This window comes from Pygocentrus nattereri, chromosome 5 (genome assembly GCF_015220715.1).
Source record: "Pygocentrus nattereri isolate fPygNat1 chromosome 5, fPygNat1.pri, whole genome shotgun sequence".
Lineage (NCBI taxonomy): Eukaryota > Metazoa > Chordata > Actinopteri > Characiformes > Serrasalmidae > Pygocentrus > Pygocentrus nattereri.
The window spans coordinates 26,224,894-26,250,719 of NC_051215.1; the positions used below are offsets into that span (position 1 = coordinate 26,224,894).

Here is a 25,826-nt window from a genome sequence, read left to right on the forward strand (position 1 = left end):
TTCTCTTTAGAGGATGTATGGACTTTGCTGTTTCCAAAGACCTGACCAGTGAGTGAATATACAGATTATTTCCCTTCCTTATATCAAAATAACCATGTTACTCTGACAGAATGAATCTTATTTAAGCCGTAGTAGATGATCTTCTGGATGAATGGCTGCAGGCCACATTCAGTCACTGTTGCAGCGTGTTTGTCTAAACTGCGATTGAATTTGAGTCATGCTCTACATAATTCATGAAGCAGAGAGAAAATGCGACTGAGGTGTCTTGCCGAGCTCAGCCAGAAATGCGTCAGCTTCACATTAGCTGTCTACTCATGCACAGGCAACTCCTCACTCACCTGCTACTGATAGTCCACTGGGAAAGCTGTAGTGATAGAGAAATACATACTAGCCTATATATAGTGCCTACCATGCAAACTGAGAGGAGTCAAAAACATAGTGTTACAAAACAGTGCTATCGTGGTTGATGATGAATGAAAGCTAATCTCAGCTGGCATGATGTCTTTATTCCATCACAAAAGGCCTGGCAAAGAATAGGCCGTTAGTCTAATGCAGACAATGCAATTTAATTGCTATTTGAGCACAAAATGTTTTTGATAATTGTTAATGTAAGAGACTTTTGAGCCCATTAAAGTAGGCATAGTAAACAGAACCTAAATCTGCCATTTTGGTGCATTTTCCTTTTACAGAAAGCCTGTGATTCTATAGGTTGGTAGGATTTGCATCCTGCCCCTCTGAATAAAGCCAGTCTTCAAATTTTAACTGTCGTAGCTGCAGTTTCCTGTGCTCCTGGACTTCTCTGATGGACAGGACAGTGTAATACTGCAGTATAATGTCATATATCACAAACATTAAACTATTAAATATTAAAATTAAAGTTGATGTTAATTGTCTCTCTGTGTTCTAATTGAACCATATTCTGCCTTCTTTAGAGGATTTTGGGCATATAGTAGTGGTGGACATTCCAGCCTTTTCGGTTCCAAAATGTTATGGTAGATATTTTAACCGCTCAGCTACCCCACAGCCCAAAGCAGTATCACACAAATAACATATACACACATTTCCACTAATGTCCACAACTACATTACACAACTACACAAATTAAAGTCTCTCCTGCACCAACTGTGGCGTCTCCTCAGAAACCACTTTACATGGCTATGCCTCCTGCACTCAGTGGCATGACACTATAATTTGTTGTAACTGACTAATTAGCAAAAATTGCATCACACACACATTCTCTAAGCTGCTTATCATTCTGGGTCATGGGGGGGTGCTAGAGCCTATCTCAGCGGTCATTGGGCATAAGGCAAAAAGCACACTGGACAGGTCGCCAGTCAAAAAGCAAAAGAACTTAAGAGGCACACTTAGAAATACGTCTAAAAATGACATAAAATCCACAAAGACGAAGACCAGAGCCAAACTTATGCAACAAAGAGCATGTTTAGGGGTTATGATAGGACTGGGCCAGGAAGGGGATCTTTGTTTTGCTGTAATTTACCAAAAATGTCTTCATTTACAAAAAAGAAGCATCTCTTTAATGCAAGTCGGCTGTCAGAGTTCACCTAAAAGAGCCCAATGCATTTGTGAATGACAGAACACTAACATACAGCTAAGCTTACAGGCTGTTCAGAGACAGGCTTTGAGGTGAATTCTTTAGTGAAGTCAGTAAATGTCCTCACTATAATGTCCTTAGTCTGAATTATGTTGCTTGAATGTCTGTTACAAGCTTCTAATGCTGCTATGGTGTTTCTACACGTTATCTTTGTGCTAATGTAACATTGAAGTGCCCTCTAGGATACTAGCAAGAAATAGCATTATCTTAGCAGAGACAAACAAGGAAAACAGAGGAATCACAAGATTTCTGCAGTATTTCTGTGCCAAGACGCGATTAGCTGGCGCAAAGAGTAAAGGGAAATATAAAAAAAAGGAAAAGAATAAAATATGTCTCTTTTAATGTCATAGACAGTGTGCACAAGAAGACAAGAAGGTTGTAGCATTTTTATATATATAAAATATTATTATGATTAATAATACGACTTGTAATCTTAAAAAACATTGGTTAACTGATAATGTGATATAAGGTCTGCATTATTTTGAGCAATGTAATAATATCATGTTCAGCCCTATTGGAGAATATTGATAAGTCATATTCTAATCATTGCTCCACTGTTTCATCCGTAGGAGCTGGACCTGATGGCGTGGAGGAAATCAAAAGACATCATTTCTTTGCAACTATAGATTGGAACGTGAGTGTGATCACTTGAATACCTGCAGCCTCAATCCAACTGGTTTTAATGTTAATGGCATTATATGAGAAGACATAAACTGAAGATATCGCAAGACTTTATTAGGAACGTATAAAATGAATATTGCCCTCTCACTCCACTTTTGTCTGTTCTCACTTTCTCTCTCTCTCTCTCTCTCTCTCTCTCTCTCTCTCTCTCTCACACACACACACACACACACACACACACACACACACACACACACACAAATAGACCTTACATAAACCTTTTACAAGATGGTCCACTCTCAGGCTGAATTGAAAACTGTCTCTAGATTGCGGGAGTTGTTTTCAGCATGGCAGTAAATAGAAAGCACTCTCCCCTTTCTCTTTCTGACTTTCAAATTCTACCTGCTACTCTTCTGCTCTCCAGTTGCCTTGTTAACCTTTAAAAATTAGCTGTTAAAATTGGATTTCAAAATAAACAGTCAAAAAGCTCTGTTCCAGTGATGCCTCATGCCCTGCAGTCCTCCTCCAAATCAGCAGTTTTGGGGATGTTAATAGTGTGCAGGCGTGTGTGACTCTGCTCAGTGTAGATGGCAAGCAAAATGCAACTCATGGAAAGGATAAAATAGTAAAGAAGTGCATGTAAGTCAGTTGTAAACAAGCCCATCCACTCTGATTGGTTACAGTCTGTATTGCAAGGTGCTCGTAAGTACTCCTTTGAAGACTAAACTGAGCAATGGGAAACTCTACAACCTTGCATTCCTCATGGGCATGCATAAATGAGGGCTGCGAGTGCACCAGTTAGGAAAGAGCCAGTGTTCTGAAACAGAATTGTGACCAAGACCTAAAATAATAGAACAAGCACCCGTGAATAAAGAACAGGTTTTATGTACCTGTTTGACTCTCACTGAAATGTAAAAGGTGTTACCTTTATGATTACTTACTTACCATCTACATACACTGTTAGAAATAAAGGTTCTGTGCAGGTACATTTTTCATTCAAGGTACAAACATGTGTAAATGTGTCCTCAAAGGTACAGCAGTGGTTTCAGGGTCCAATTAGAACCTTAAAAAAGTACATATTTCCTGTTTTTTAAAATGTAACAATATAATATAAAGGTGAGACGGGGTGCGTGGAGTCAGAGCAACTTAGAAAATTTAGTTATGGTACAGTTATGTTCCCTGACTAAAGGCACTGAGATGTACCCTTGAGGGTTTTACCCCAGTGGCAGTTTCATACCTTTTTTCTGAGCGTACAGTGTGTAGATCACTGGAACCTGATTGGCCATTTCAGAGCTCTGCCCACATATGTACATAGATATGTTTATTTATTATTTATTTATTTATTTTTATTAGTGATGCTTATTAGTCCCACAACAGAAAGTTTCACCTCCGCATTTAACCCATCTGTGCAGTGAAACACAGCACACAAACTAGTGAGCACACACACACTAGGGGGCAGTGAGCACATTTGGCCGGAGTGGTAGGCAGCCCTATCTGCAGCACCCGGGGAGCGGTTGGTTAGGTGCCTTGATCAAGGGCACTTCAGTCATGTACTGTCAGCTCAGGGGATTGAACTGGCAACTTTCCGGTCACAAGGCTGGTTCCCTAACCTCCAGCCCACAATTGCCCCCAGTACAAGGTGCTTCGCTGTGAGCAGGGTTTGAACCTACGTGATGAGACCCCATTGGATTTTAAGTCCAATGCCTTAACCACTTGTAGCTGGACAACAATAGGCTGAAGTGAACTTTGTCCAAAACAGAGTGTTATAATAACCTGGCTGGAAGTGATGCCAGGTGATGTTTGCATGTCTGTCCTGTGTTTTTTATGTGAAATTGTGACCTCAAAGACAGTGAAGAGCTTTTAAAACTGTACATCTGTTTCTTGTAATGCAGAAATTGTACAGAAAAGAGATCAAACCTCCTTTCAAACCAGCAGTGGGCAGACCAGAGGACACCTTCCATTTCGACCCTGAATTCACTTCCCGCACACCAACAGGTAACCGTAAAGTACAACCGTGAAATAAATTCAGATCACAACTGGGCAGATTCATGCAAATGTGAGTCTTGTGAGCACAGGAATAAACAGAAAATGCATTTATTGAGACACATCGTGGATCTTAAGAAAAAACTAAATTCTAACTTCTGGTTTGATGCATTGACACCTTTAGAGGCAACAAGTGATGTTTGTTTATTTGAGCTTGAGCTGCTTTTTTGGGAGCTAGTCAGTTCTGACAGCTAGGAGACAATGATCAGCCAGGTGGTCACTTTAGGCTGTTACTTTTATAGATTATATTAAAGTACATATTAAATTGTTAAATGTAATTATTTATTTGTAGTTTAAAGTTAGTCATATGTCTTTTGTAGTTGTTTTGTTTAACATTGCTACACACTGGGGCAAAATGTGGTGGTTAAGTTCCTTTAACAGTAGTAACCTACAGTTTGAGTAGCTGGTGTTAGTATATAATAGTGAAGTTTAAAAGTAGATTTGCTTTCATGCACTGTCGATTCTCAAACAGCCTTACAACTCAGAGGATTTATTGGCTTCAGTTGGAAAATGTAATCAGGACAAAACATATTCGTTTTGGGAAATGCCATTCACTTTTTCCTATAGACTAAACCAGCTTAGACCTGAGTCCTTCTGTGGGCAGTCACTGACTTAACTCAGTCAATTACACAAAAATATTGCACCCACTTTTTGCTCAGCAATGTATTATAAACTTAACTTGTATGTATTCATTTTTCTTTGTTTTATATATGAAGGGTAACACCAGCTTTACAGCTTTATTAGAGAAACAGAAATGTGTCAAAGTGTTTAATATGTCTTTTTAAGCCTCCTTGTGTTGTAAAGCATTTTGATTTTGAAATGAAACTAATATATATATATATATATATATATATATATATATATATATATATATATATATATATATATATGTGTATGTGTGTGTGTGTGTGTGTGTGTATGTATGTATATATATAAAATGCTTTGTGCAGTCATATTTAAACGTTACACAGTTTTTAGTCATGACACTGATAAATTGCTATGTATCTGTAAAATGTAAATGAATAGCTGAATTTGAAGATTTGTCTTCATTTTCACTGAAAGGTCACATGATAATATATGCAAATTGCCTCACTGGTGCTATAAGACTTTGCTCTGAGACATCTTGTAATTCAATGAATCCAAATCCCACATTCATAATGCTGCAATTGGCCAATGTCATTTCCATGTTGTTTTACCAATTGAGCATATTATGCTTTATTGATTATATCTATTTATATCGTTACTAATTACATCATTGATTTTCTTAATGTGTTCCTTCATAAGTTTGCTTGACAAAATTGTTTACAAAGACAAAGACTTATATAGAAAGCTTCAAAAGAACAGACAAAAGCATGGGCAGAAAGTGGCAGGAGTTAAAATACTGTGAAGCCCATCCCATAGGGCTCTAAAATAGGATAATACCTCAGTGTACTTGACAGTTTTGATCTTGCTGAAAAGCTCTAAATGATGCATCATTTTAGTGCAACAACTTTTTTCCAGAAACATTTCAGCACCCAAAAAAACTGCATGGGTTTGTTGGAATTACCTGTGATGTAACAGTCTGTGCTTGACCAGTGTGAATAACATGGAAGTACCAGTCATTGTTCTGCTTTCAGTACAAAAGCCAGCAGCCAATTCAGAAGAGCCTTCAGGCCTGATTTGTACAGTGGGAATGACCTTCTGCAATGTCAATTCATACCACTCACAGCAGATCAATTGTGAGTTTCCATCTGTGGAGAGTCTGTGTCCTTGTTGCCTTGCTAAATGTGTGTATGTGTGTGTTGTCTGGCCTCAGACTCACCCGGCGTTCCTCCCAGTGCTAATGCCCATCAGCTCTTCAGAGGCTTCAGCTTTGTGGCCACTAACCTGGGGCCGGAGCAGTCTATACCAGACACCAGGCAGAACTCTGTCAACCCGATAGTACAGGTGAGCATGATAATGTCTACTCAGAGAGAATTACCACACTCAGGTTGCAAAGCTAAAATCGAGTTTTGATTTGTTTCTGTGTATGAAAAAGGGTGTAATTCATTTCAGTTCCTAGTCTTTGTCCTGGAGTGTACTTGACCTACATAACATGTATCTTCCTTTTTTCTGATTTTTATTTTCCATGTCATTTGAACACATTGTGTAAAAAAGTTATGGACCCATTGAAATGCACCACCATTACTTATTTTTGTTCATTAACTTGCGTTAAAAGTCAAGAAGGTTTTTGCCTTTTCTGCAGTTACTATTGTGAAGAAAATTGTTTTTTTTTTTCAGACTTCATCAACATCTGGTGTTCTCTGCTCTAAAATATGATTAATCCAACAAATCAACTGATTAACAAACATTTATTGAGTTGAATGTGTGTTAGAGTAAGCAAAACATTAAATGCAGAGCAGGGGGACTCCAGGACCAGGGCTGAAATTCCTTGGGTTCATTTGATTAAAATGTTATTTTACTAAGTGCTTTTAACCTCAAGAATCAGCAGTTGTTTAAGCAAGGCAAATGTATTTATGCAGCATCTTTCATTCACTGCAGTTATTCAAAGCACTTGACAAATAGAAAATACAAAGAAAATTCAATTTAAAATGTAAACAATAAGGGAGAATGGAAATTAAAACATGATTAAACCGATAAAATGTAAAAGAGAAGAAATAAATAATTAAATCAAAAATCAAATGAAAAATATTAGGACTGTGGCGATCATTTTAAATCTTAAAGCTTAGGAAATGTCTGACAGTGTCTTTTTTTACTACTAGAGGTATTATTTTTCGAAGGTTCCAGCCAACAGCACTCACATGTTCATAAACTGGTCATTGATGTCGAGCTAGAGGACGGCAGAACTGATAACAATGTCAAATATACTGCATATACAGGGTTGGAATTCTTTGGCTTCATTCGATTCAAATGTGATTTTTGCAAAATGCTTTTAAGCACAAAAGGGTACAGATGTTTCGGGCAGCATCGATGAGCGCAACACCACAATAGAAGCATGCCAACTGTGCTGCTGGATACTGTTTTACCTATGAGAAAAGAAGTGCACTTTAAGCTCAAAGTGGTACCTCATATTTTTCAGTTAAACAGGCTTCCTACAGATCTTTAAAAAGTTTATATTTAAAAATATTTTTAAAAACTTTTAAGTAAAGAAAATGTCATGTTTTTGTAATGGAACAGAAATAAACCAGACTCTCAGTAAAAAAACAAGAAAGAAGGCTTTACTTGAAAATTGTTTGGCAGTACTTGTAGTCATAGACATGCAGTGGTCGATTCCAAAAAGGTCAAACTACAGAGAATGACAAACATAACAAACAATATCAGGCAACCTATCTAATGTAATGTTAAAATAGTGGTAAATCTGAAAAAAAAAGTTTTATTAGGGTACTGTATGCCATAAATGGATTTTTTAAAATTGGTGGAATTCTCCTTTAGTCTGTCTTCGCATTCTTCTCAAGTCATTGTATTTAAAGCCTGACCTTGGGCTGGCATTGCAGACGCAGCCTTTTCAGGCCTTATTCCACTGAGACTCACTTATGCATTCCACTGAAAAAAGAGTAACACCAGGAAAAAACAGACTCCCATTGCATAAGCTGATCTGATTCTGCCAGATGGATCCTACCTAGCTGAGTAAATCCACTGAAGTGTCTAGGTGGAGTGAAGGCTATTGATTTGGGAGAACACACAGGTCTCAGGATGACTGACAGGGCCAGATATTGTATGTTGAGATCATTTGTGCACTTTTATTGAACATTAGGCTGTTAAACTCTCACCATGAATCCATATCAATTTTTAGACTTGGCGGATTGGCTGTGGATTCTCTTTAAAGTACTGCATGCTTAATGTATCATTTGTCTTTTCCCTCCAAAAAAATAATGTATCATTTGTCTTTTCTCTCCCAAAAAATAATACTTCTGTGTTACTTGCTTGAGTTTCTTCCTTCTGTCACTCCCAGTGAAGCAAGGAATATGTGTAGAGCTGAACATTTATAAGAAATAGAATGCAATATTCCAAAGGCATTAAAAAGGATGTGCAAGTGACATGAAATGCTTCTGGGAACACGGAAGGATTATAAGGTTTTTCCCGTCTGTAGCTTAAAGATTATGACATAAGCTAAAGTGAAAATGTCGTGTCTGAGGTCTCACGTAAGCAAATTTTCCATATTAGCAGAAGGTTTCTTTTGAACATCTGGACGCCTGACTGACTTTCTGCTTTGTGCTTTGTTCCAGCAACTTCACGGCAACAACATCCATTTTACTGATGGCTATGAAATAAAGGAGGACATCGGCATTGGCTCGTATTCAGTCTGCAAACGCTGCATCCACAGAATCACCAGCGTGGAATATGCTGTTAAAGTAAGGGAATTTGGACTCTTCTTCCTTTGATCCTCTCCCAAAATAGCATTCAGTGGCATCTTTATTTTGGTAGCACCTTTTATACATTCAGCGGTATAAGTTGACAACGGTTTATGTGGCAGTGCTGTGACAAGTTTTGCTTTCATTTCAGATCATTGACAAAGGTAAGAAGGACCCGTCTGAGGAGATTGAGATCCTTCTGCGATATGGACAGCACCCGAACATCATCACTCTGAAAGATGTGAGTCATGGTTGAAGAAAAACAACTCAACTGTGCAAATTCACACTTCACATTTCTATGTTGAAAAACATAATTCATGGCAGACTGGGGTCTCACCCTGTAATGTCATTGTGTAGTTCGTATCACAGGGGTGTCCAGTTTTATCTGCAAATGGCTGGTGTGCCTGCAGATTTACTTGACCTGTTGTATAATCAAGCAATCATAATATACGCTATGTTGCCAAAAATATTCGCTTCCCATTCTTAATCCATAGGGTTTAATATGATGTCGACCCACACTTTGCAGCTACAACAGCTTCAGCTCTTCTGGGAAGGCTTTCCACAAGGGTTAGGAGTGTGTTTATGGGAATTTTGGACCATTCTTCCAGAAACACGTTTATGAGGTCAGACACTGATGTTGGACAAGAAGGCCTGGCTTACGGTCTCCACTCTAATTCATCCCAAAGGTGTTCTATAAGGTTGAGGTCAGGACTCTCTGCAGGCCAGTCAAGTCCTTTTCATCCATGTCTTTATGGACCTTGCATTGTACACTGGTGCGCAGTCATGTTGGAACAGGAAGGGGCCATCGCCAAACTGTTCCCACAAAGTTGGGAGCATGAAATTGTCCAAAATCTCTTGGTCTGCTGAAGCATTAAGAGTTCCTTTCACTGGAACTAAGGGGCCAAGCCCAACTCCTGAAAAACAACCCCACACCATAATCCCCCCTCCACCAAACTTTACACTTGGGACAATGCAGTCAAACAAGTACCGTTCTCATGGCAACCACCAAACCCAGACTTGTCCATCAGATTGCCAGATGGAGAAGCGTGGTTCATCATTTCAGAGAACATGTCTCCACTGCTCTAGAGTCCAGTGGCAGCGCTTTACACCACTGCATTCAATGCTTTGCATTGCGCAAAGGTATAAAGGATGTTATTTGTATCAAAAATCTTCCAAAGAAAAAGGAAGTTTCAAAATGTTACACTTGGAATATTGTTCAGAGGTTCGGAATCACTTGTCATATAAATAATTTTTATTTTATTCAATATTATCTTATACATTGTGTTTTGAAATATTACAAATAGATACCAAAAGATGTTTTTAGTGGTCTGCACAGGTGTGAATTTGAAGCCTGAACTTGCAGACACACGGTTTTAAAGAGCTTTGTTTTATCACTAAACGCTGGATTCAGCCAACAGAAAATGGGATGCTGGGATTAACTGGTATTTTTCACACCTGCATTAGCTGTCGGTATATTTTTGTGAAATTGCTGGTCATACCTGTCAGAGAACAGATCTACCCTCTTCTGATCAGCTATTATCCCCTCAGATCAACTAGTAGAATCAGACACACTCATGCTTGGTTGGCCCTTTGTGGATAAGATCAATCAACACAACACATCCCTCACATCCCTCAGCTTCTCCAAACGCAGCCCTACATTACGACACAGAGAGAGGTGTGAGACATATTGAGAGCAAGAGAGGAAATGTGAGAGAGCCTGAAATCTACTACATAAAAAAATCACTCATTAGAAAACAAATCCGATGCCAAGTTACACAAGAAAAATCAACCCGAACTCATCAGGCTCAGGTTGACTTGCTGACCTCTATTTTTATTCAATATTTCAAGCTTTGGGAAATTGATTCCATGGTGAACAATTTGCTATAATTATTTTATATTACTTACTTTGCAAGTTATCTACCTTGAGATGTGATCACCACTTTGGAGGAAGCATGTAATACAGCATTCTCAGTAATTATGGAATATAATCATCTGCAGCTCCTCTCATCTCATCTTTAATTTCTTGACAATGTTGACAGATCCCTACTAATTATCTGAAGCTTGTGTAGCTATAGAGACACAGCATTTTGTTTGAGTCATTTCATGCATGTTGCACGTGTGTCGCAGCAAATCGGTTTTAAATGGGTGAATGCTAGTGTATGTGCATATGCTCATAGTGAGATACTCTGTGTGTATTCAAACACTGTACTCAAACTGAAGCACAACAGTATGACCTTCCACCCCATGATGAAAGCCTAGTACAGAGGTCAGCAACATGTAGCTTCGGAGCAGCATGTGGCTTATTTGCTGCCCTGTTGCGTCTCTACAGCAGAATTAGATTTTTAGGTAAAAATAAAATAATCCTCCTTTCTGCTGATTGTTCAACACTAAATAACAATTTAATTTAATTTAACAATAAATGTTCTTAAAGTTTGAAGTCTGAAGTTAATATATAACTGCCAATTGAAACCTTTAAACCTGAAGGTTGGCATGCAGACTGCTGGTCACCACAGCAATGCAGACAATAGTCTTGCGTAGCTGGTAGCTAATGAAAAGACAAAGAGAGAGATTTAAGATGAACACTGATAATTTGGAGGTAACATGGACTTCTTTGCATTTATAATCACTCCAGCTGCAACTGTCAAACACAAAACTGAAGTCAGATTGTCATTCGCCAGCTTCTTGTACAAATTTTTCTGTTCTACCTTCAGCGGCACAGAGGTTACATTCTGGCGCCTCGGGAACCATTTAGGGTGGAATGGGAAAATTCTAACAAGAAGCTGGCGAATGACAAGTGACTTCAAACCTCATAAAAAGTCAAACGTTAAGAGGGATTTTGCAGGAAATACTCTACTTTTGCAGAAAGTTTCCTACCAGAGATGTGAGAAAAGCAGCTATAGCTGAGCTAAAGCTTAAAGCAGAGCTAAATAAGTCTGCATTTTTTGTTGATATTATGTTTTTTCACCTATACAAGTACATTAGCATATACTGAGACATAGTACAGCCAAATATTTGTAAAATAGACATAAAATGTTGTGGCTCCTGAGGTGGTTTGATTTTTATTGAAAGGACAAAATGGCTCATTTGGGTTGCCGACCCCTGAACTAGGATCTGTCTGAGATTCCATTGCCTGAGAGTCCATTGAATATTGTAAGGACATCAGGCCTGACCCCAGTAGATTTGGAATAGGCTATGTATGGCTTTGAATGTAAGCAGAAATTTGTAAATATGTGATGATGCTGGTATTCATTTTAACTAATAGAGTGATATGCAGCTAGAAACGTATAATCAAAACAGAAAGCTAACCTCATTTGACTAAAATTACTCGACATTTGCCTCAGGTGCCTCGTCTTCTCCACGCTACCTAAACCGTGATGTGTCTGACCCTCCTTTTTAAAATGATGTTGTGGTTGCATAAGCCCTGCACTCTGCTGGCTGGCCTCTGGCCCTGAGTGCAGTCCTGCAGTGGGATGGAGGGGAAGACAATAAGAGGGTGTTGGGTTGTGTGCTTTTGCAGGTCTATGATGATGGGAAGTATGTGTACCTTGTTATGGAGCTGATGCGAGGAGGAGAGCTGCTGGACCGAATCCTGCAGCAGAAAGGCTTCTCAGAGAGGGAGGCTTCAGCCGTGCTGTGCACCATCACAAAGACCGTGGAGTATCTGCACTCACAGGGGGTGAGTTCAAAAGATGAGTGCATGAGTGAGGAGTTCAAAAAATTATATATCCCATATTTTTTGTTTTTTGAAAGAGTTTGTCATTCACTCATACATACCATTCATTTCCAGTCCATTCAGTCTATGTATGGAAACTAAGCAAAACAGCCTGTTTTTTATGATGTCACAAAAACCCACTCACACTGAAGTTATAAGGAGTGTTTCAGCCTGGACTGCTTTCTGAAAGTGGCACAGTACAGGGCAGACAATCCAAACAGAGCTCATTTACATTCAGTCTTAAAGGAACAGTAACAAAAACACCTATTTAATTCTAAGGGATGAAAAGAGGTTGGAAAATGGTAAAAATGAAGCAGGACTGTTTTTGTTAAATAAAACCACACTATTGTTATAAGTGGTCTTTGTGGAGAAAAGTAAAATGCAAGAATATGTACGCTATGGGCCCTTTAAAAATTACCCCTATGTAAATCCACACACATTAAACTCATTAAGGGGCTCTTTTCTGTGCACAGAAGCTGAAAGTGAACACATGTTTCTTTCATCTAAGCTATTGGTTATGTAAACATTCCTCTTACTTTTAGCCTGTTGGATATCAGAGGATTTTTCTTCAAGCTGTTGCACTGATCTTTTGTAGGACACCCACTCCTAAGGAGAGTAACATTGGTACTGAATTTCTTCCGTTTGTACACCATCTGCCTGGCCGTGGACTGATAAGAGTCCATATTTTATTTATTTATTTTGTTTACTGTAACTCTTTACAGCATTATGAGTATAAATAGCTTTATTTCTGAGATCCTTTGAACTCTCTATTGATTGGTCCATAGTCCACTTGAACTGATTCCTCTGGGGTGTTATTTTTATGTGATGCGGCAGATCAAACCCATCCTAAACTGGAATTTCAAGAGGTCATTATCCACGTTCACATACTTTTTCCATCAATGGCGTTGATTGTTTGAACCATTTGTTCAGTAGAGACACTGCAATATAAAATATTGTTGGCACTTTTTGTGAAATAGTGTCTTTATTTGTAATTATGTATGTCTTTATTTATCATTACGAAAATAATCACTTTTTATTATTAATTTGCCTGGAGTTTTTTACATACATACATTGTGTATTGTGCTTTACAGATTTACTGCATAAGTGCAAGCATTTTGCAAATAGCTGGTGAAGAATTTAAAACTGTATACATGCATGTGTTGCGTCACAGTATTTAATTTAGTGACCATCACTGCGGCTTTGCCTTCTTGCCAAGGTTGTACATCGAGACCTAAAGCCTAGCAATATCCTGTATGTGGACGAGACGGGAGATCCAGAGTCCATCAGGATCTGCGACTTCGGCTTTGCCAAACAGCTCCGAGCTGAAAACGGCCTCCTCATGACCCCCTGCTACACTGCCAACTTTGTAGCACCGGAGGTATTGAAACATTCTCAATTCTTTCTATGGCTGTTTGTTTTTTTTGTGGATGTGCAGCAGGGTCTTTATATAACAGGTAGAGAGAAGGCATAAACCATCAAGACCAAAAAAGAAGAAAGCAGCGCAGGCAAATATAATCACTGTCAAGTAGTGCTGGGCGACATTGTGTAGCAGTATTAATATTTAGCTTTAGCAGTGTTGATGGACACAAAATGTAGTTTACTGTAATTTATACAACAGTTAGTTCCGGCCACACAAGGTGATTGGTCGACAGGCGTTCTAACTGTGCTGTTACTTCACCATAACATCACAGATTTTTCACAAACACTGTATCACTCCACTGAGACGCCTTTGCGACTTTGATAGCTGTAGGAGACGCTCAAGCCATTTGAACGGTTTTACTTCTCAATTTGCGCACAAACAGAACGGGAATATTTTTAAGATCACATTTGACCGACAGTCGATTTGGTCAGACTCTGATGATGAGACTACACTAAATTCCCAAACGGTCATTACCACTGAGCAGCTTTTCAGTGGTCAGCTGGGACAGAAGAACAGCTGAACAACCTGGAATTAGCCAGAAATGAACCCAATACCATTCACCATACTAAATGGGCTGTAAGATGCTTTACAGACTGGCTGGAACAAAACAACATTAATACTGATCTGGCAAAAAATGGCAAAACTGAGCTAAACTTGGTATTGCAGCAGTTTTATGGCTCGGTCCGTAATTCAAAAGGCGAGGCTTACAGCATACTCTGCAGCGAGAACATTACTCTGATGTAGAAGCAATGTACTATTGCTTAAGTATATATTTTGCTGAGTGCTTCTGGTTGGTTTGAACAATTAACAATTGAAAGTACATAGTAACGTTAACGTCATCATAAAGTTATGTCTAGTTAGTATTTATTACACTGTGCAAGTTTCCCTTTTTAAGAGAAGCAGAGCAGAATAAAACAGTCCAATCAGATTGGGAATAATCTGATTGACCATAAAGTGGCACCATGGGTTCATGGGGTTATTAACTTTTTAAATATAAACTTAAAGAACATGTTATGCTATGATACTGTGATATGTTTGGAATATAATGTGATAAAGCTCAACTCAACACATGTCTAAATGCTGATTACAAAACATACCCCTAGCCAATATTAGCTTCCTTTTGTTTCTATCATTGAATAGAGAACAGAAACATGAGTCCACTGAAAGTAGTATTTGACTGCCGTTATGCAATGGCATGCTGTGATGTGACCCAAATAGCGTGTATCTGCTGCAGGTTCTGAAGAAGCAAGGATATGATGCTGCCTGTGATATCTGGAGTCTGGGAATCTTACTGTATACCATGCTCGCAGGGTGAGTAACCTGGTCTCCACACCCTCTCACACCCTTTCATGAATGTCAGTGTGCCTTTTAAAATGTCACTCCAAAAATGTTGTGACAAAATATAAAATACAGAACTGAAACAAATGTACGGTACACTACATATATCTAATTGTGTTCAAAGTAAGGAGACCAATATGGCAGATATTTAATTTCACAGCATTCAGAGGTATCATGATACACAATATGTCACAATGTGTTGCTTTTTCTGAGGTTTGCTTGGAATGAGCAAAAAAGCACCAGCCAAATAGTAATGGGAAACTTAAAATAAGGCTTTTAAAAGCTACATTTACAGAATTATATACAATTATATGTATAGTACAATTCATGGTTTGAAAAATAAACTATTGAGGATGAGGACATGCAGAAAAATCTAACAATTAAGAAAAATAAATTAATAAAATTGGAATCAACCAAGACCAGGATCTGGATATTTTTGCTCCAAACTCATGCTCAGCATTCATCTGATTTATTATTCTAATTTTGGCTGATCTGTTTTGAAGTTTGTGAGGTAAATAATGTGAGGCAGGTAAGAGCATCTCTGTATTTGTCTCTGTATTGTAAAATATTGTAACTTGTAATTAACATGATTATCATAAAATAGCATAATTAAACATGCATCGATCAGGCACAACATTATAACCACCTCCTTGTTTCTACACTCATTGTCAATTTTATCAGCTCCACTTACTATCCAGGTGCACGTTGTAGTTCTACAGTTACAGACTGTAGTCCATCTGTTTCTCTCATATTTTATTAGCCCCTTTTACCCTGTTCTTCAGTGGTCAGGACTGAATTGGAATCTGCTATAGATATACGTGATTGGTGCATCCCTATTAATGACATAATGGTCTGACAGCCAATCAGCTGCTTGTTACTATGCAGCTTTTACTGTTGCTGGTTATTGTTGTTGTTTACAGGCTCTCAATAATTCATCTAAATTTGTCTTCTTCATGATCAGTTGTTTAATGTTCTTGAAGTACTGATAAAAACGATAATATACTCAGAGAAGTGCATCCTGATGTAAATATCAGCTTCACAACACCTCAGGATTAGGTGTCCTCCCTACTTGAACATACCTGAATCAGCTCATTAACTCTTTATTAATGTCTTCCTGAGCTGAATTACTGAATCAGGATCAGGAAAAACACTAAACCCTGTGGTTCTTCAGGTAGCAAACCACACGACTGGATGCGAAGACATAAAATACCGTAGCACTGAGTGTGTGGAAAATGTGATGCAATACATATTTATATCACAAGTCTAGGCTCCAGTAAGACAGGCACTACTGCAACATTGCAGGCTTTCGCACAGGCATTACATGAGCTTCCCCGTTAACATATTCAAGACTGGTTTTTCACTGAGGTTGGACATTTAAGAAAAGAGCTCATCCCTTAGGGAAGCATATAAGCCAGTGTGAAGCGGAGCATGATTTTTAGTTTCAGCTCCATTATCACTAAAATACAGGTGCTTTTTGTAACTATTTAAATGCTTTGCCCAGTCTCACAGCTACTGTTATACATGCAGGAAAGAGTTCATTTTGCTTTATTCAGGTTTGTTTACAGGTTGATGCTGGTTCTGTTCCTCACACACTGAAAGTGCTACTGCAGACACATTCAGGCATTTAGGTCCAATCCCATTTCATCCCTTGCCCCTACTTAGCCCTTAGCCATGTCTAGGGGTGTGGTGTCCCAATTTTTTTGAGATAGAGGGGTAGGGCGAAGTGTTGGAGGTTGACAGGTACCAACTACATACAGTTGGGCTCACCTCCACCCACAGTGTCGGCTCTGGAACCAAACTCCTGGATAGGGGTTGGTCCCTCTCCTACTCAGGGGTTGCACAGGGTGAGAGGCACCGGGCGAGAGTGGGGATACACACGAGTCCCCGGCTGGCGGCCGTATGTGCTGGCACTTTGGGCCGTGTGTGCTTATGCACCAAACAACAGGTCAGAGTATTTGGCCTTCTTGGAGCGAGTGGGCAGGGTTCTGGAAAGGGTGCTGCCTACAGACTCTATAGTCTTACTGGGGGACTTCAGTGCTCATGTTGGCAGTGACTGGGAGACCTGGAGAGGCGTGATTGGGAAGAACGGCCTGCCCGATCTAAACCCAAATGGTTAATTGTTATTGGACTTCTGTGCCAGGCATGGATTGTCCATAACGAACACCAAGTTTGAACACAAGGATGTTCATAAGTGTACATGGTACCAGAGCTCCTTGGATCAGAGGTGATCAGAGATGATCGACTTTGTTGTTGTTTCATCTGACTTGGGACCATATGTTCTGGACACTCAGGTAAAGAGAGGAGCTGAGCTGTCAACTGTTCAGTGGTTAAATGGGAAACGTTGTGTTCTACAGAATTGTGTGGTGGTGGTTGGAACTAGACCTTTGAAGAGTTGAACGGCTCTAAAAGACAGACAGACAGACAAAAATAAAATGATAAAATGGCTATATCTGTGTTGTAGTCATAGCGACCCCTGGTTTCTATCACCACCAATGTGAAGAAATCTGAGTCAGTAAGTTTCTCTACAGCACACCATTTCACATTAAACCACTCGGAATTTCGCTTTAATTCCCCATAGATATTCCTTGTAACATTGAGCGCTGATCTATCCAGATTGCACAGATGTGTTTGTCTGTTAAGGCTTATGACTGAAGTTAAAAGAACTGGTGAAATCTGTAATGCTGCAGACTTCCAAAGCACAGATATTTGAAATATGCTCCCTCTAGCTTGGCCTTGTGGGAGTGATACAGCCTCAAAGCCGTTCATGCAACCACCTGTCCGTACTTTATGAAATCTTCCACTGACCCATCTCCCTGTGGTACAAACAAGTGAGAACACTATTCAGAAGCTATCTCCCTCCCACCTTGTACATCGACTAATTTCTAAAGGGTCGCAGGGATTACAGGGTGAACCTGGGTCACGTCAGCGGCCGGCACAGAGAGTAACTGTGCTATCGGGAATCGAGCCACGCAAAACAATTTAATGTTCCTGTCCGTTTGTTGAGCTTTAAATCTCCGTGTAATCAGGACATCTGAAAAGCCGTATTTCATCTCATTCAACCTGGCAACATGCGGCGGCTAAATATAGCACCTATTAAAGAGGTTTTAACAAAAAATATTAATAATAATGGAAAGGAACAATGTTTTCTGTGATTTCTCTTCTCTTTTTTTGCCAGGAAGACTCAAGCACATATGCTTTTGCACTCTCAACCTGTCACACCCTCTCTCCCGACAGGTTCACACCCTTCGCAAATGGACCCGATGACACCCCGGAGGAGATCTTGGCACGAATTGGCAGTGGAAAATATGTCTTATCTGGAGGGAACTGGGATACAGTGTCTGATGCTGCTAAGGTTAGAGCGCTCTCATCTATTTTCACGAGAAAACATTTGGACAAATATGGAGTAATTCCATCTAATTTTGATATTCATGTATTGGTAAGAGTTCATGAAATCTTAACTGCAGAGAAGGAAAAAAAATTATTTCAGCCATAGAGGATTCAAGAAGTAAGAGCCCATGTGAAAAATATTTCTGCGCCCGTGGTTTTGGAGAGAAGGAAAGGGCACTCATTCCTCCTTATGCAGGCAACAAATACTCAAGTTCATTCTGCCCATGGCAAGCTTGTGGTCATTTTTTTGATTGCAAGGGTTTTGTGACTATTTTGACAATTTGAGATTGTTTGAGCCCAAGCAAGAAAAATGTGTCTTGTTTTGGGTTTGTTCATGTCTTTGTGCACAGTCTGCTGTTGTTGCCCTGGGAGACGAGGAGTGGCGAAGTGGATGACACACGACTTAAGCAGACAGGAACTGCATCACTTTTCATTGCATTGACTTAAATAGGCATGCACCGTCTTGGTTTACCTTAAATATGATCTTTGTTATAAATGTGTTGCAAAAAAATGTATCATCATGCAGAGCAAAACATTTCATGCGGATGATGTGCCAACATTATTTTGTCAGAGAAATATATTTGAACTGTTTCTGGACTTAATATCAGCCTATCCTATTAAGTAATAAAAGACACACCATGTCTGCCTTCTCAGTCACGTCCTTATCAGCATTTCCTTGGCAATACAACAATGTTAAGATGCTTGCAGAGTTTTATAGTTCTGTTAAAACATAAAATCAGTGCAGGTGCATATTTTCTCAATCTTTCGGTGATGAAACACAACAGATATCCAAGTAGTGATTTCATTATTTGGATACTGGCACCTTGAATGGTTAACTGAGTACTCAAGAAAGTTGCCCTTATTCACTCCTAATTTGGAGGTACATTCTGTAAATGTATTACACATGTAATTGTTGGAATTACTGTGGTATGATCTCACAAAAAACAATCCTCTCTACGCTCTGTTTTTGCAGGATATTGTGACTAAAATGCTGCACGTTGACCCTCACCAGAGGCTGACCGCCCCTCTGGTACTCCGCCACCCCTGGATCGTAAATCGAGACCAGTTATCTCAGAGTCACCTCGTTCGCCAGGATGCACAGTTAGTCAAGGTAGATTTTCTCAAGACTGCCCAACATTATCTTTACACAACCTTTTGCCTTGTTGGAGGGGTGTCAGGCTCTTGTCCTGGGGGTCCCCAAGCCTGCAGAGATTAGTGTTTGTCCTCTTCTAAAAGTCAACACAAGTCTTTAGAACTGATGAGTTGAGTCTGCTGAACTCTGCAGTGCTGGAGCCCTTCAGGACAAGTCTGGCACTCCTGTTGTAAATTTATTTGTCCTTTGTAATGTGATGAGGTACAATATTGCCTCCAGCTGGTTGTCTGAAAGATTGCATCAGCATGTAAAGGTCTTAGGTGGAGTCTTAGTTTTACAAGTTGAGGTTGCATAACAGAATTTGTGACGGACTAGTCAGGGACTGTACAGCCTTACCCGCCAAGGGCCAGTGTGGCTGCAGATTTTCATTACAACAATGCAGGTGCATCAGAGATCAGTTGTTTGAACACTAACTGATAAAACAAGTGGGAAAAAAAATCCAGTGTGTCCCTGCTGTATAGAAATGAAACAAGCAGCCACACCAACCCTTTGTCAGTAAGATTGGATATTCATGGACTTGTGGATTCGTACAGGATAACATATCTGTAAAAAGGCCATGACTTGTAAGTTTAGTTATTACTCTACCATCAGTTTAATTTCAAAAGGATTACAATTACTAATAGAGCTCTGGGAACCAGAGTGAAAACCAATAACAGGTCATTCACACTGGACTTATCAAAGTGCACCTAAAAATGTTGAGTCATAATTGGTCAAATATTTGTATTTGGGGGTAGTACGCTTTAGGACAGTGATACTTTCGCGTCTTTGTAACTGCTGTGTTCGAATTAATCTCCGGTTAAGAGAGAAAGTGCGCCTTCAACTGGGAATTCCTACTTGGAACATCGGGATGATATTCTCAACTCCCAGATCAGGGTGTGTTGTTAAATCAACATGGCTGCTCAAATCGTCAATACTCATAAAGAATCATTTCTCTGCTTTTAAGTGAGATTTGCTTTAGACCAGCCATTATACAGAGTTGTTCTAAATCTATGTCACTGTAAATTTATAACACGACCCTGAGGAAGAAGCGGCTTAGAAAGTGTGTGTGTGTGTGTGTGTGTGTGTGTGTGTGTGTGTGTGTGTGTGTGTGTAAATTTATAATGATGAACAAAGTTTTGAGAGTGTAAATGAACGTTAACACTAAATCACTAATGTTAGCTGGCTAGCTTGTCGCTAGCAATCTTCACTTTCATGGAGCCATCTGTGTTTTTCCCCACTTTCAACCTCTGTGCATTTGTGTTACAAAGTAACTTAATTCCAAGCTCTGACTTCTCACTTCCAAGCCAACATAAGCTGATACGTGCAGGAAGTCTTTAATGTCAGACACACACATACATATCTTCTAAGCCGCTTCTCCTCCTGGGTCGCAGGGGGGTGCTGGAGCCTATCCCAGCTGTCATTGGGTGAAAGGCAGGATATACCCTTGACTGGTTGCCAGTCCATCGTAGGGCATAATGTCAGACAGATATTGCCACTTCATATTGGACAAATGCTGCCTTCAAGTGCTGTTGGAAATTTTGGATTTACAAGATATAAGCATATTTTACTAGTGGGAGACTGATTTTTCAATGAGCCCTGAGTTTCCGAGTTGGGGGCATGTCAACAAAAAAAGTAATAATAGCCACTGATAACCCGGCTATATTTCAGTTGTTAATTAGCCACAACCTTAACACTGCAGGCTAAAACCATCAACACATGGAAATATGTAAATAAGTACATATGTGATACATCAAACTGCATAAAACCATTACTCTTCTCATAAACATCCTCTGCACTTCACTTGGTTGCAGTAATACACAATACACAGACTTTCTTTCATTTCAGAAAAATAAAAGTAAACCAGAAACATTATTTCCAGGGTGTCTATCTTATTTCCATCCAAAACCACTTGAACAGTCATCCTTACGAACTCCGAAGTCATAATAAAATCACTGATCTCACTGAAATAAAAGTGCACCTGTAAGTAAAACTAAGCCAGCTGTAGATACTTCAACCAAGTTTGGACTTGTCACGTAATACATAAGGCCAATGTGAAGTGATTTCATCATTGTGACAGATGAGTTCTTCAGCGGTGTATTGTTTGACCTCCTAGGGGGCGATGGCTGCCACATACTCGGCTCTCAACCGAACACCACAGGCTCCGAAGCTTGAGCCTGTCCTCGCATCCTGTCTGGCTCAGAGGAGAGGCATGAAGAGACTGACATCCACTTGCCTGTAGCTCGCCATCCACAAACAGCGTCCCCTACGAGCTGTGAAGATATCCGAGAGCTCGGCCTTGGAGAAGGAAGCAGGCAGACCCCCAGAGCAGAAAGCAGAGCAAACAACGTGTCCACTGAGGTTGAGCAACAGCAGAATTTCACAACAGATTTGACTCCACACACATGGCCTCTGGAAGCTCAGAGGCAGATAGCTGCTAATATTAATGCTGAGGTCATTAATATTAGATCTAGAGCTCCTGCTGGGTTTCTTTGCGTCATTGCTGTCAGGTGCAGGTCTAATTTGTGAAGGAAAGGCACTTAACCTGTGCATCATAGTGATGGAGGAAGAAGTTTATGTCATTAACCAAAAGCACAAATCGTAGCCTGCATGTGGTTGGTCAGAAACCTAGTCTGTCAAGGCCTTCACTGCTTGCTGCACGTTAAATAAGCTATATACAACTGCTGGGGTGAAGCTGCTGTCATTCAAGGCTGCACCCACTTATATGTTGTATGGTTTGGTGAGCAAGATTATTGAGTAAATTGGTTGATTTTATGACACTGGCTCGTGTTGGCGTCCAATTGCATACAAATCTGATGGACGGAAAGAGAAGTAGCAGCGCTTCACACGTTGAAACATAAGTAACGTACTAACACTGAACCTCTTGAGCAGATATTACCAGCAGTATTGACTTTTTTGACCAATACAAACAACCTGCATGCGATGTAAGTGACTTTATGAATAAAAAAGGAATTAGTGTACATACTTCTGACTTGCTGCAGGTAGCGAACATTTTTAAAGTTGTGAAACAAGGTTCACCCTTAATGTGTAGTTTTCTTTTTATTACGTGGCTTCTTCATCAACCATCTCATTCCCTTTGTTTTGTTGGCTTTTCTTTTGTTTTTTTTTTAGTTGTGGTCTCCTGCCATGTAGACATCATTTAGCTTATTGCTAGCTCTTTATGTAAAACATTTATTTTTGAAAAAAAAGATGCTTTAATTTGTGCACTTATTTATGTATTTATTGATTTATTTATTCACTTATTTATTTATGTATTTATTTATTCATTCATTCCTGATGATAATGTTTCTCATGTTTAATCTAATTAGGTCAATAGTGGTTTGCTTTCTTTTTTGTTGTTTTATTTATTCGTTCACTAGAATGTATTTATTTATATTTATTTTGTATAAGACACCATAGATATATTTATTTAATTTGAAGTGCACTTCATAAGGTTTTGCTTGATGGGGAAGTTTGTAAATAAGTGCCACAGCTTTGCACTAACCTTTGTTGACAGTTTTTAATAAATAGTATGAAGAATATGCCGAATGTGAGCGGAGTACAAGGTGGATTCTCTCATTTTCATGTAACAGTGGAGAATGTTAAAAAGGGCAATGGCCAAAACTGTCTTGAAAAAAAAATTTGGTTTACATTAAAAAGTAAAGTATGTTTTTCCTTCTCCTGTAAAGTTATCATTTTGGAGATACAAGGTTTTTTTCATATATATATATATACACACACACACACAGTGGGGGAAAAAAAGTATTTAGTCAGCCATCAATTGTGCAAGTTCTCCCACTTAAAAAGATGAGAGGCCTGTAATTGACATCATAGGTAGACCTCAACTATGAGAAACAAAATGAGGAAAAATTCTTTAAAAATCAGACAATGTGATTTTCTGAATTTATTTGCGAATCATGGTGGAAAATAAGTATTTGGTCAATAACAAAAGTTCATCTCAATACTTTGTTATATATTCTTTGTTGGCAATGACAGAGGTCAAAGTCTTTACAAGGTTGGCACACACCGTTGCTGGCATGTTGGCCCATTCCTCTACACAGAGCAATGATGTTTTGGGGCTGTCAGCGGGCAACACGGACTTCAACTCCCTCCAAAGGTTTTCTATGGGGTTGAGATCTGGAGACTGGCTAGGCCACTCCAGGACCTTGAAATGCTTCTTACAAAGCCACTCCTTTGTTGCCCTGGCAGTGTGCTTGGGATCATTGTCATGCTGAAAGACCCAGCCACCTTTCATCTTCAGTGCCCTTGCTGATGGGAGGAGGTTTGCACTCAAAATCTCACAATTCATGGCCTCATTCATTCTTTCATGTACACGGACCAGTCGTCCTAGTCCCTTTGCAGAGAAACAGCCCCAAAGCATGATGTTGCCACCACCATGCTTCACAGTTGGTATGGTGTTCTTTGGATGCAACTCAGCATTCACTCTCCTCCAAACATGACGAGTTGTGTTTGTACCAAACAGTTTTACTTTGGTTTCATCTGACCATATGACATTCTCCCAATACTCTTCCGGAACATCCAAATGCTCTCTAGCAAACTTCAGATGCGCGCGTCTGAAGTTTGAAGTGCCCGTCTGGCACTGCAAGATCTGAGTCCCTGGCGGCGTAGTGTGTTACTGACAGTAGCCTTTGTAACGTTGGTCCCAGCTTTCTGCAGGTCATTCACTAGGTCCCCCCGTGTGGTTCTGGGATTTCTGCTCACCGTTCTTGTGATAATTTTGACCCCACGGGCTGAGATCTTTTGTGGAGCCCCTGATCGAGGCAGATTAACAGTGGTCTTGTAGGTCTTCCATTTTCTGATTATTGCTCCCACTGTCGATTTCTTCACACCAAGCTGCTTGCCTATTGCAGATTCAGTCTTCCCAGCCTGGTGCAGGTCTACAATCTTGTTTCTGGTGTCCTTCAAAAGCTCTTTGGTCTTCACCATAGTGGAGTTTGGTGTGTGATTGTTTGAGGTTGTAGGCAGGTGTCTTTTATACAGATAACAAGGTCAAACAGGTGCCATTAATACAGGTAATGAGTGAAGGACAAAGAAGCCTCTTGAAGAAGAAGTTACAGGTCTTTTGCTTGTTTGTAGGTGACCAAATACTTATTTTCAACCATTATTTGCAAATAAATTCTGTAAAAATCAGACAATGTGATTTTCTGATTTTTTTTTTCCTCATTTTGTCTCTCATAGTTAAGGTCTACCTATGATGTCAATTACAGGCCTCTCTCATCTTTTTAAGTGGGAGACCTTGCACAATTGATGACTAAATATTTTTTTCCCCCACTGCTTGTGTATATATATATATATATATATATATATATATATATATATATATATATATAGTAATATGCAAAATTGTGAACACCCTTATCAAATGACATGTTTTGTTGATTGTCTGAGTGAAAATAAAATAAAAGTTAGCCCACAGGGAGCATTCATATGTCAATTTTCTACACGTTTTTAATGCACAATTACTGTTTATTTGCTGAATTTAACATTGGGGGGGGAAAAATCCATGTGATGTAAAATATACCATAACTTACACAGGTCACATTTTAAGGTTTACGTATGACTGTCACTTAGAATATCAACAAAACATGTAACTTGAGCGGAAACATTAAAAAACATTTATGCACTGCATTTATTTCAGGTCACACACTTGACAGTAAGATTATTGTACAGAATATGTAAGATATGGCAAATTCTCACATCCCCTTTAACAGTGGGCTTCATGCTTTAATTTAGAAACACCTGGAAGCACAGCTTTAATGACAACATGATGTCAAACCTGTTCTGTTTTATTCATTACATTTAGAAAATCCCAGTGTACTTGACTTGGATTTGTAGCAGTCTCTCAGAACAATCATCATGATAGGGGTGCAGAGAAACAGTGATTTTGTATAATGTGCTCAGTCAACACAGGAAACAGAATATTTTTGTACCGCTGTGAAATTCCTTCCTCAAGATGAAGCTTGACAGGATGAGATTCTGCTGCGTGTTTCCCAAGCCGTTGGTTGTGGCTTGTTTTTTTTTTTTATGTGGGAGAAATTGCTTTAGGTTTGTTCTCTTAAGTGTGGACTGCCCAGATATCAGTGCGCTGACCTGCAGACTAAAACCAGTAACCTGATGTATCAGGAACAGAAACATGATCAACCCACAGTGATTTCAAACACAGCTAGCAGGACTGCTTGGAGATCCATGTTGCTGTTTTGCTTTGTATTGGC

General features: G+C 39.4%; 1 protein-coding gene across 1 annotated transcript in view; it reads left to right on the top strand.

The window, feature by feature from the left end:
• Positions 1–23,147, top strand: part of rps6ka2 (ribosomal protein S6 kinase, polypeptide 2) — a 59,499-nt gene extending 36,352 nt beyond the window's left edge. The window contains exons 11-21 of the mRNA XM_017694084.2: positions 2,182–2,246; positions 4,126–4,228; positions 6,072–6,202; positions 8,482–8,607; positions 8,759–8,848; positions 12,125–12,283; positions 13,536–13,697; positions 14,974–15,050; positions 18,312–18,429; positions 19,438–19,575; positions 21,710–23,147. Coding sequence (XP_017549573.1) covers positions 2,182–2,246; positions 4,126–4,228; positions 6,072–6,202; positions 8,482–8,607; positions 8,759–8,848; positions 12,125–12,283; positions 13,536–13,697; positions 14,974–15,050; positions 18,312–18,429; positions 19,438–19,575; positions 21,710–21,835 — 1,295 coding nt within the window. The 3' untranslated portion in view covers positions 21,836–23,147. The remainder of the gene's footprint in view (positions 1–2,181; positions 2,247–4,125; positions 4,229–6,071; positions 6,203–8,481; positions 8,608–8,758; positions 8,849–12,124; positions 12,284–13,535; positions 13,698–14,973; positions 15,051–18,311; positions 18,430–19,437; positions 19,576–21,709) is intronic.
• Positions 23,148–25,826: the final 2,679 nt, after the last annotated feature.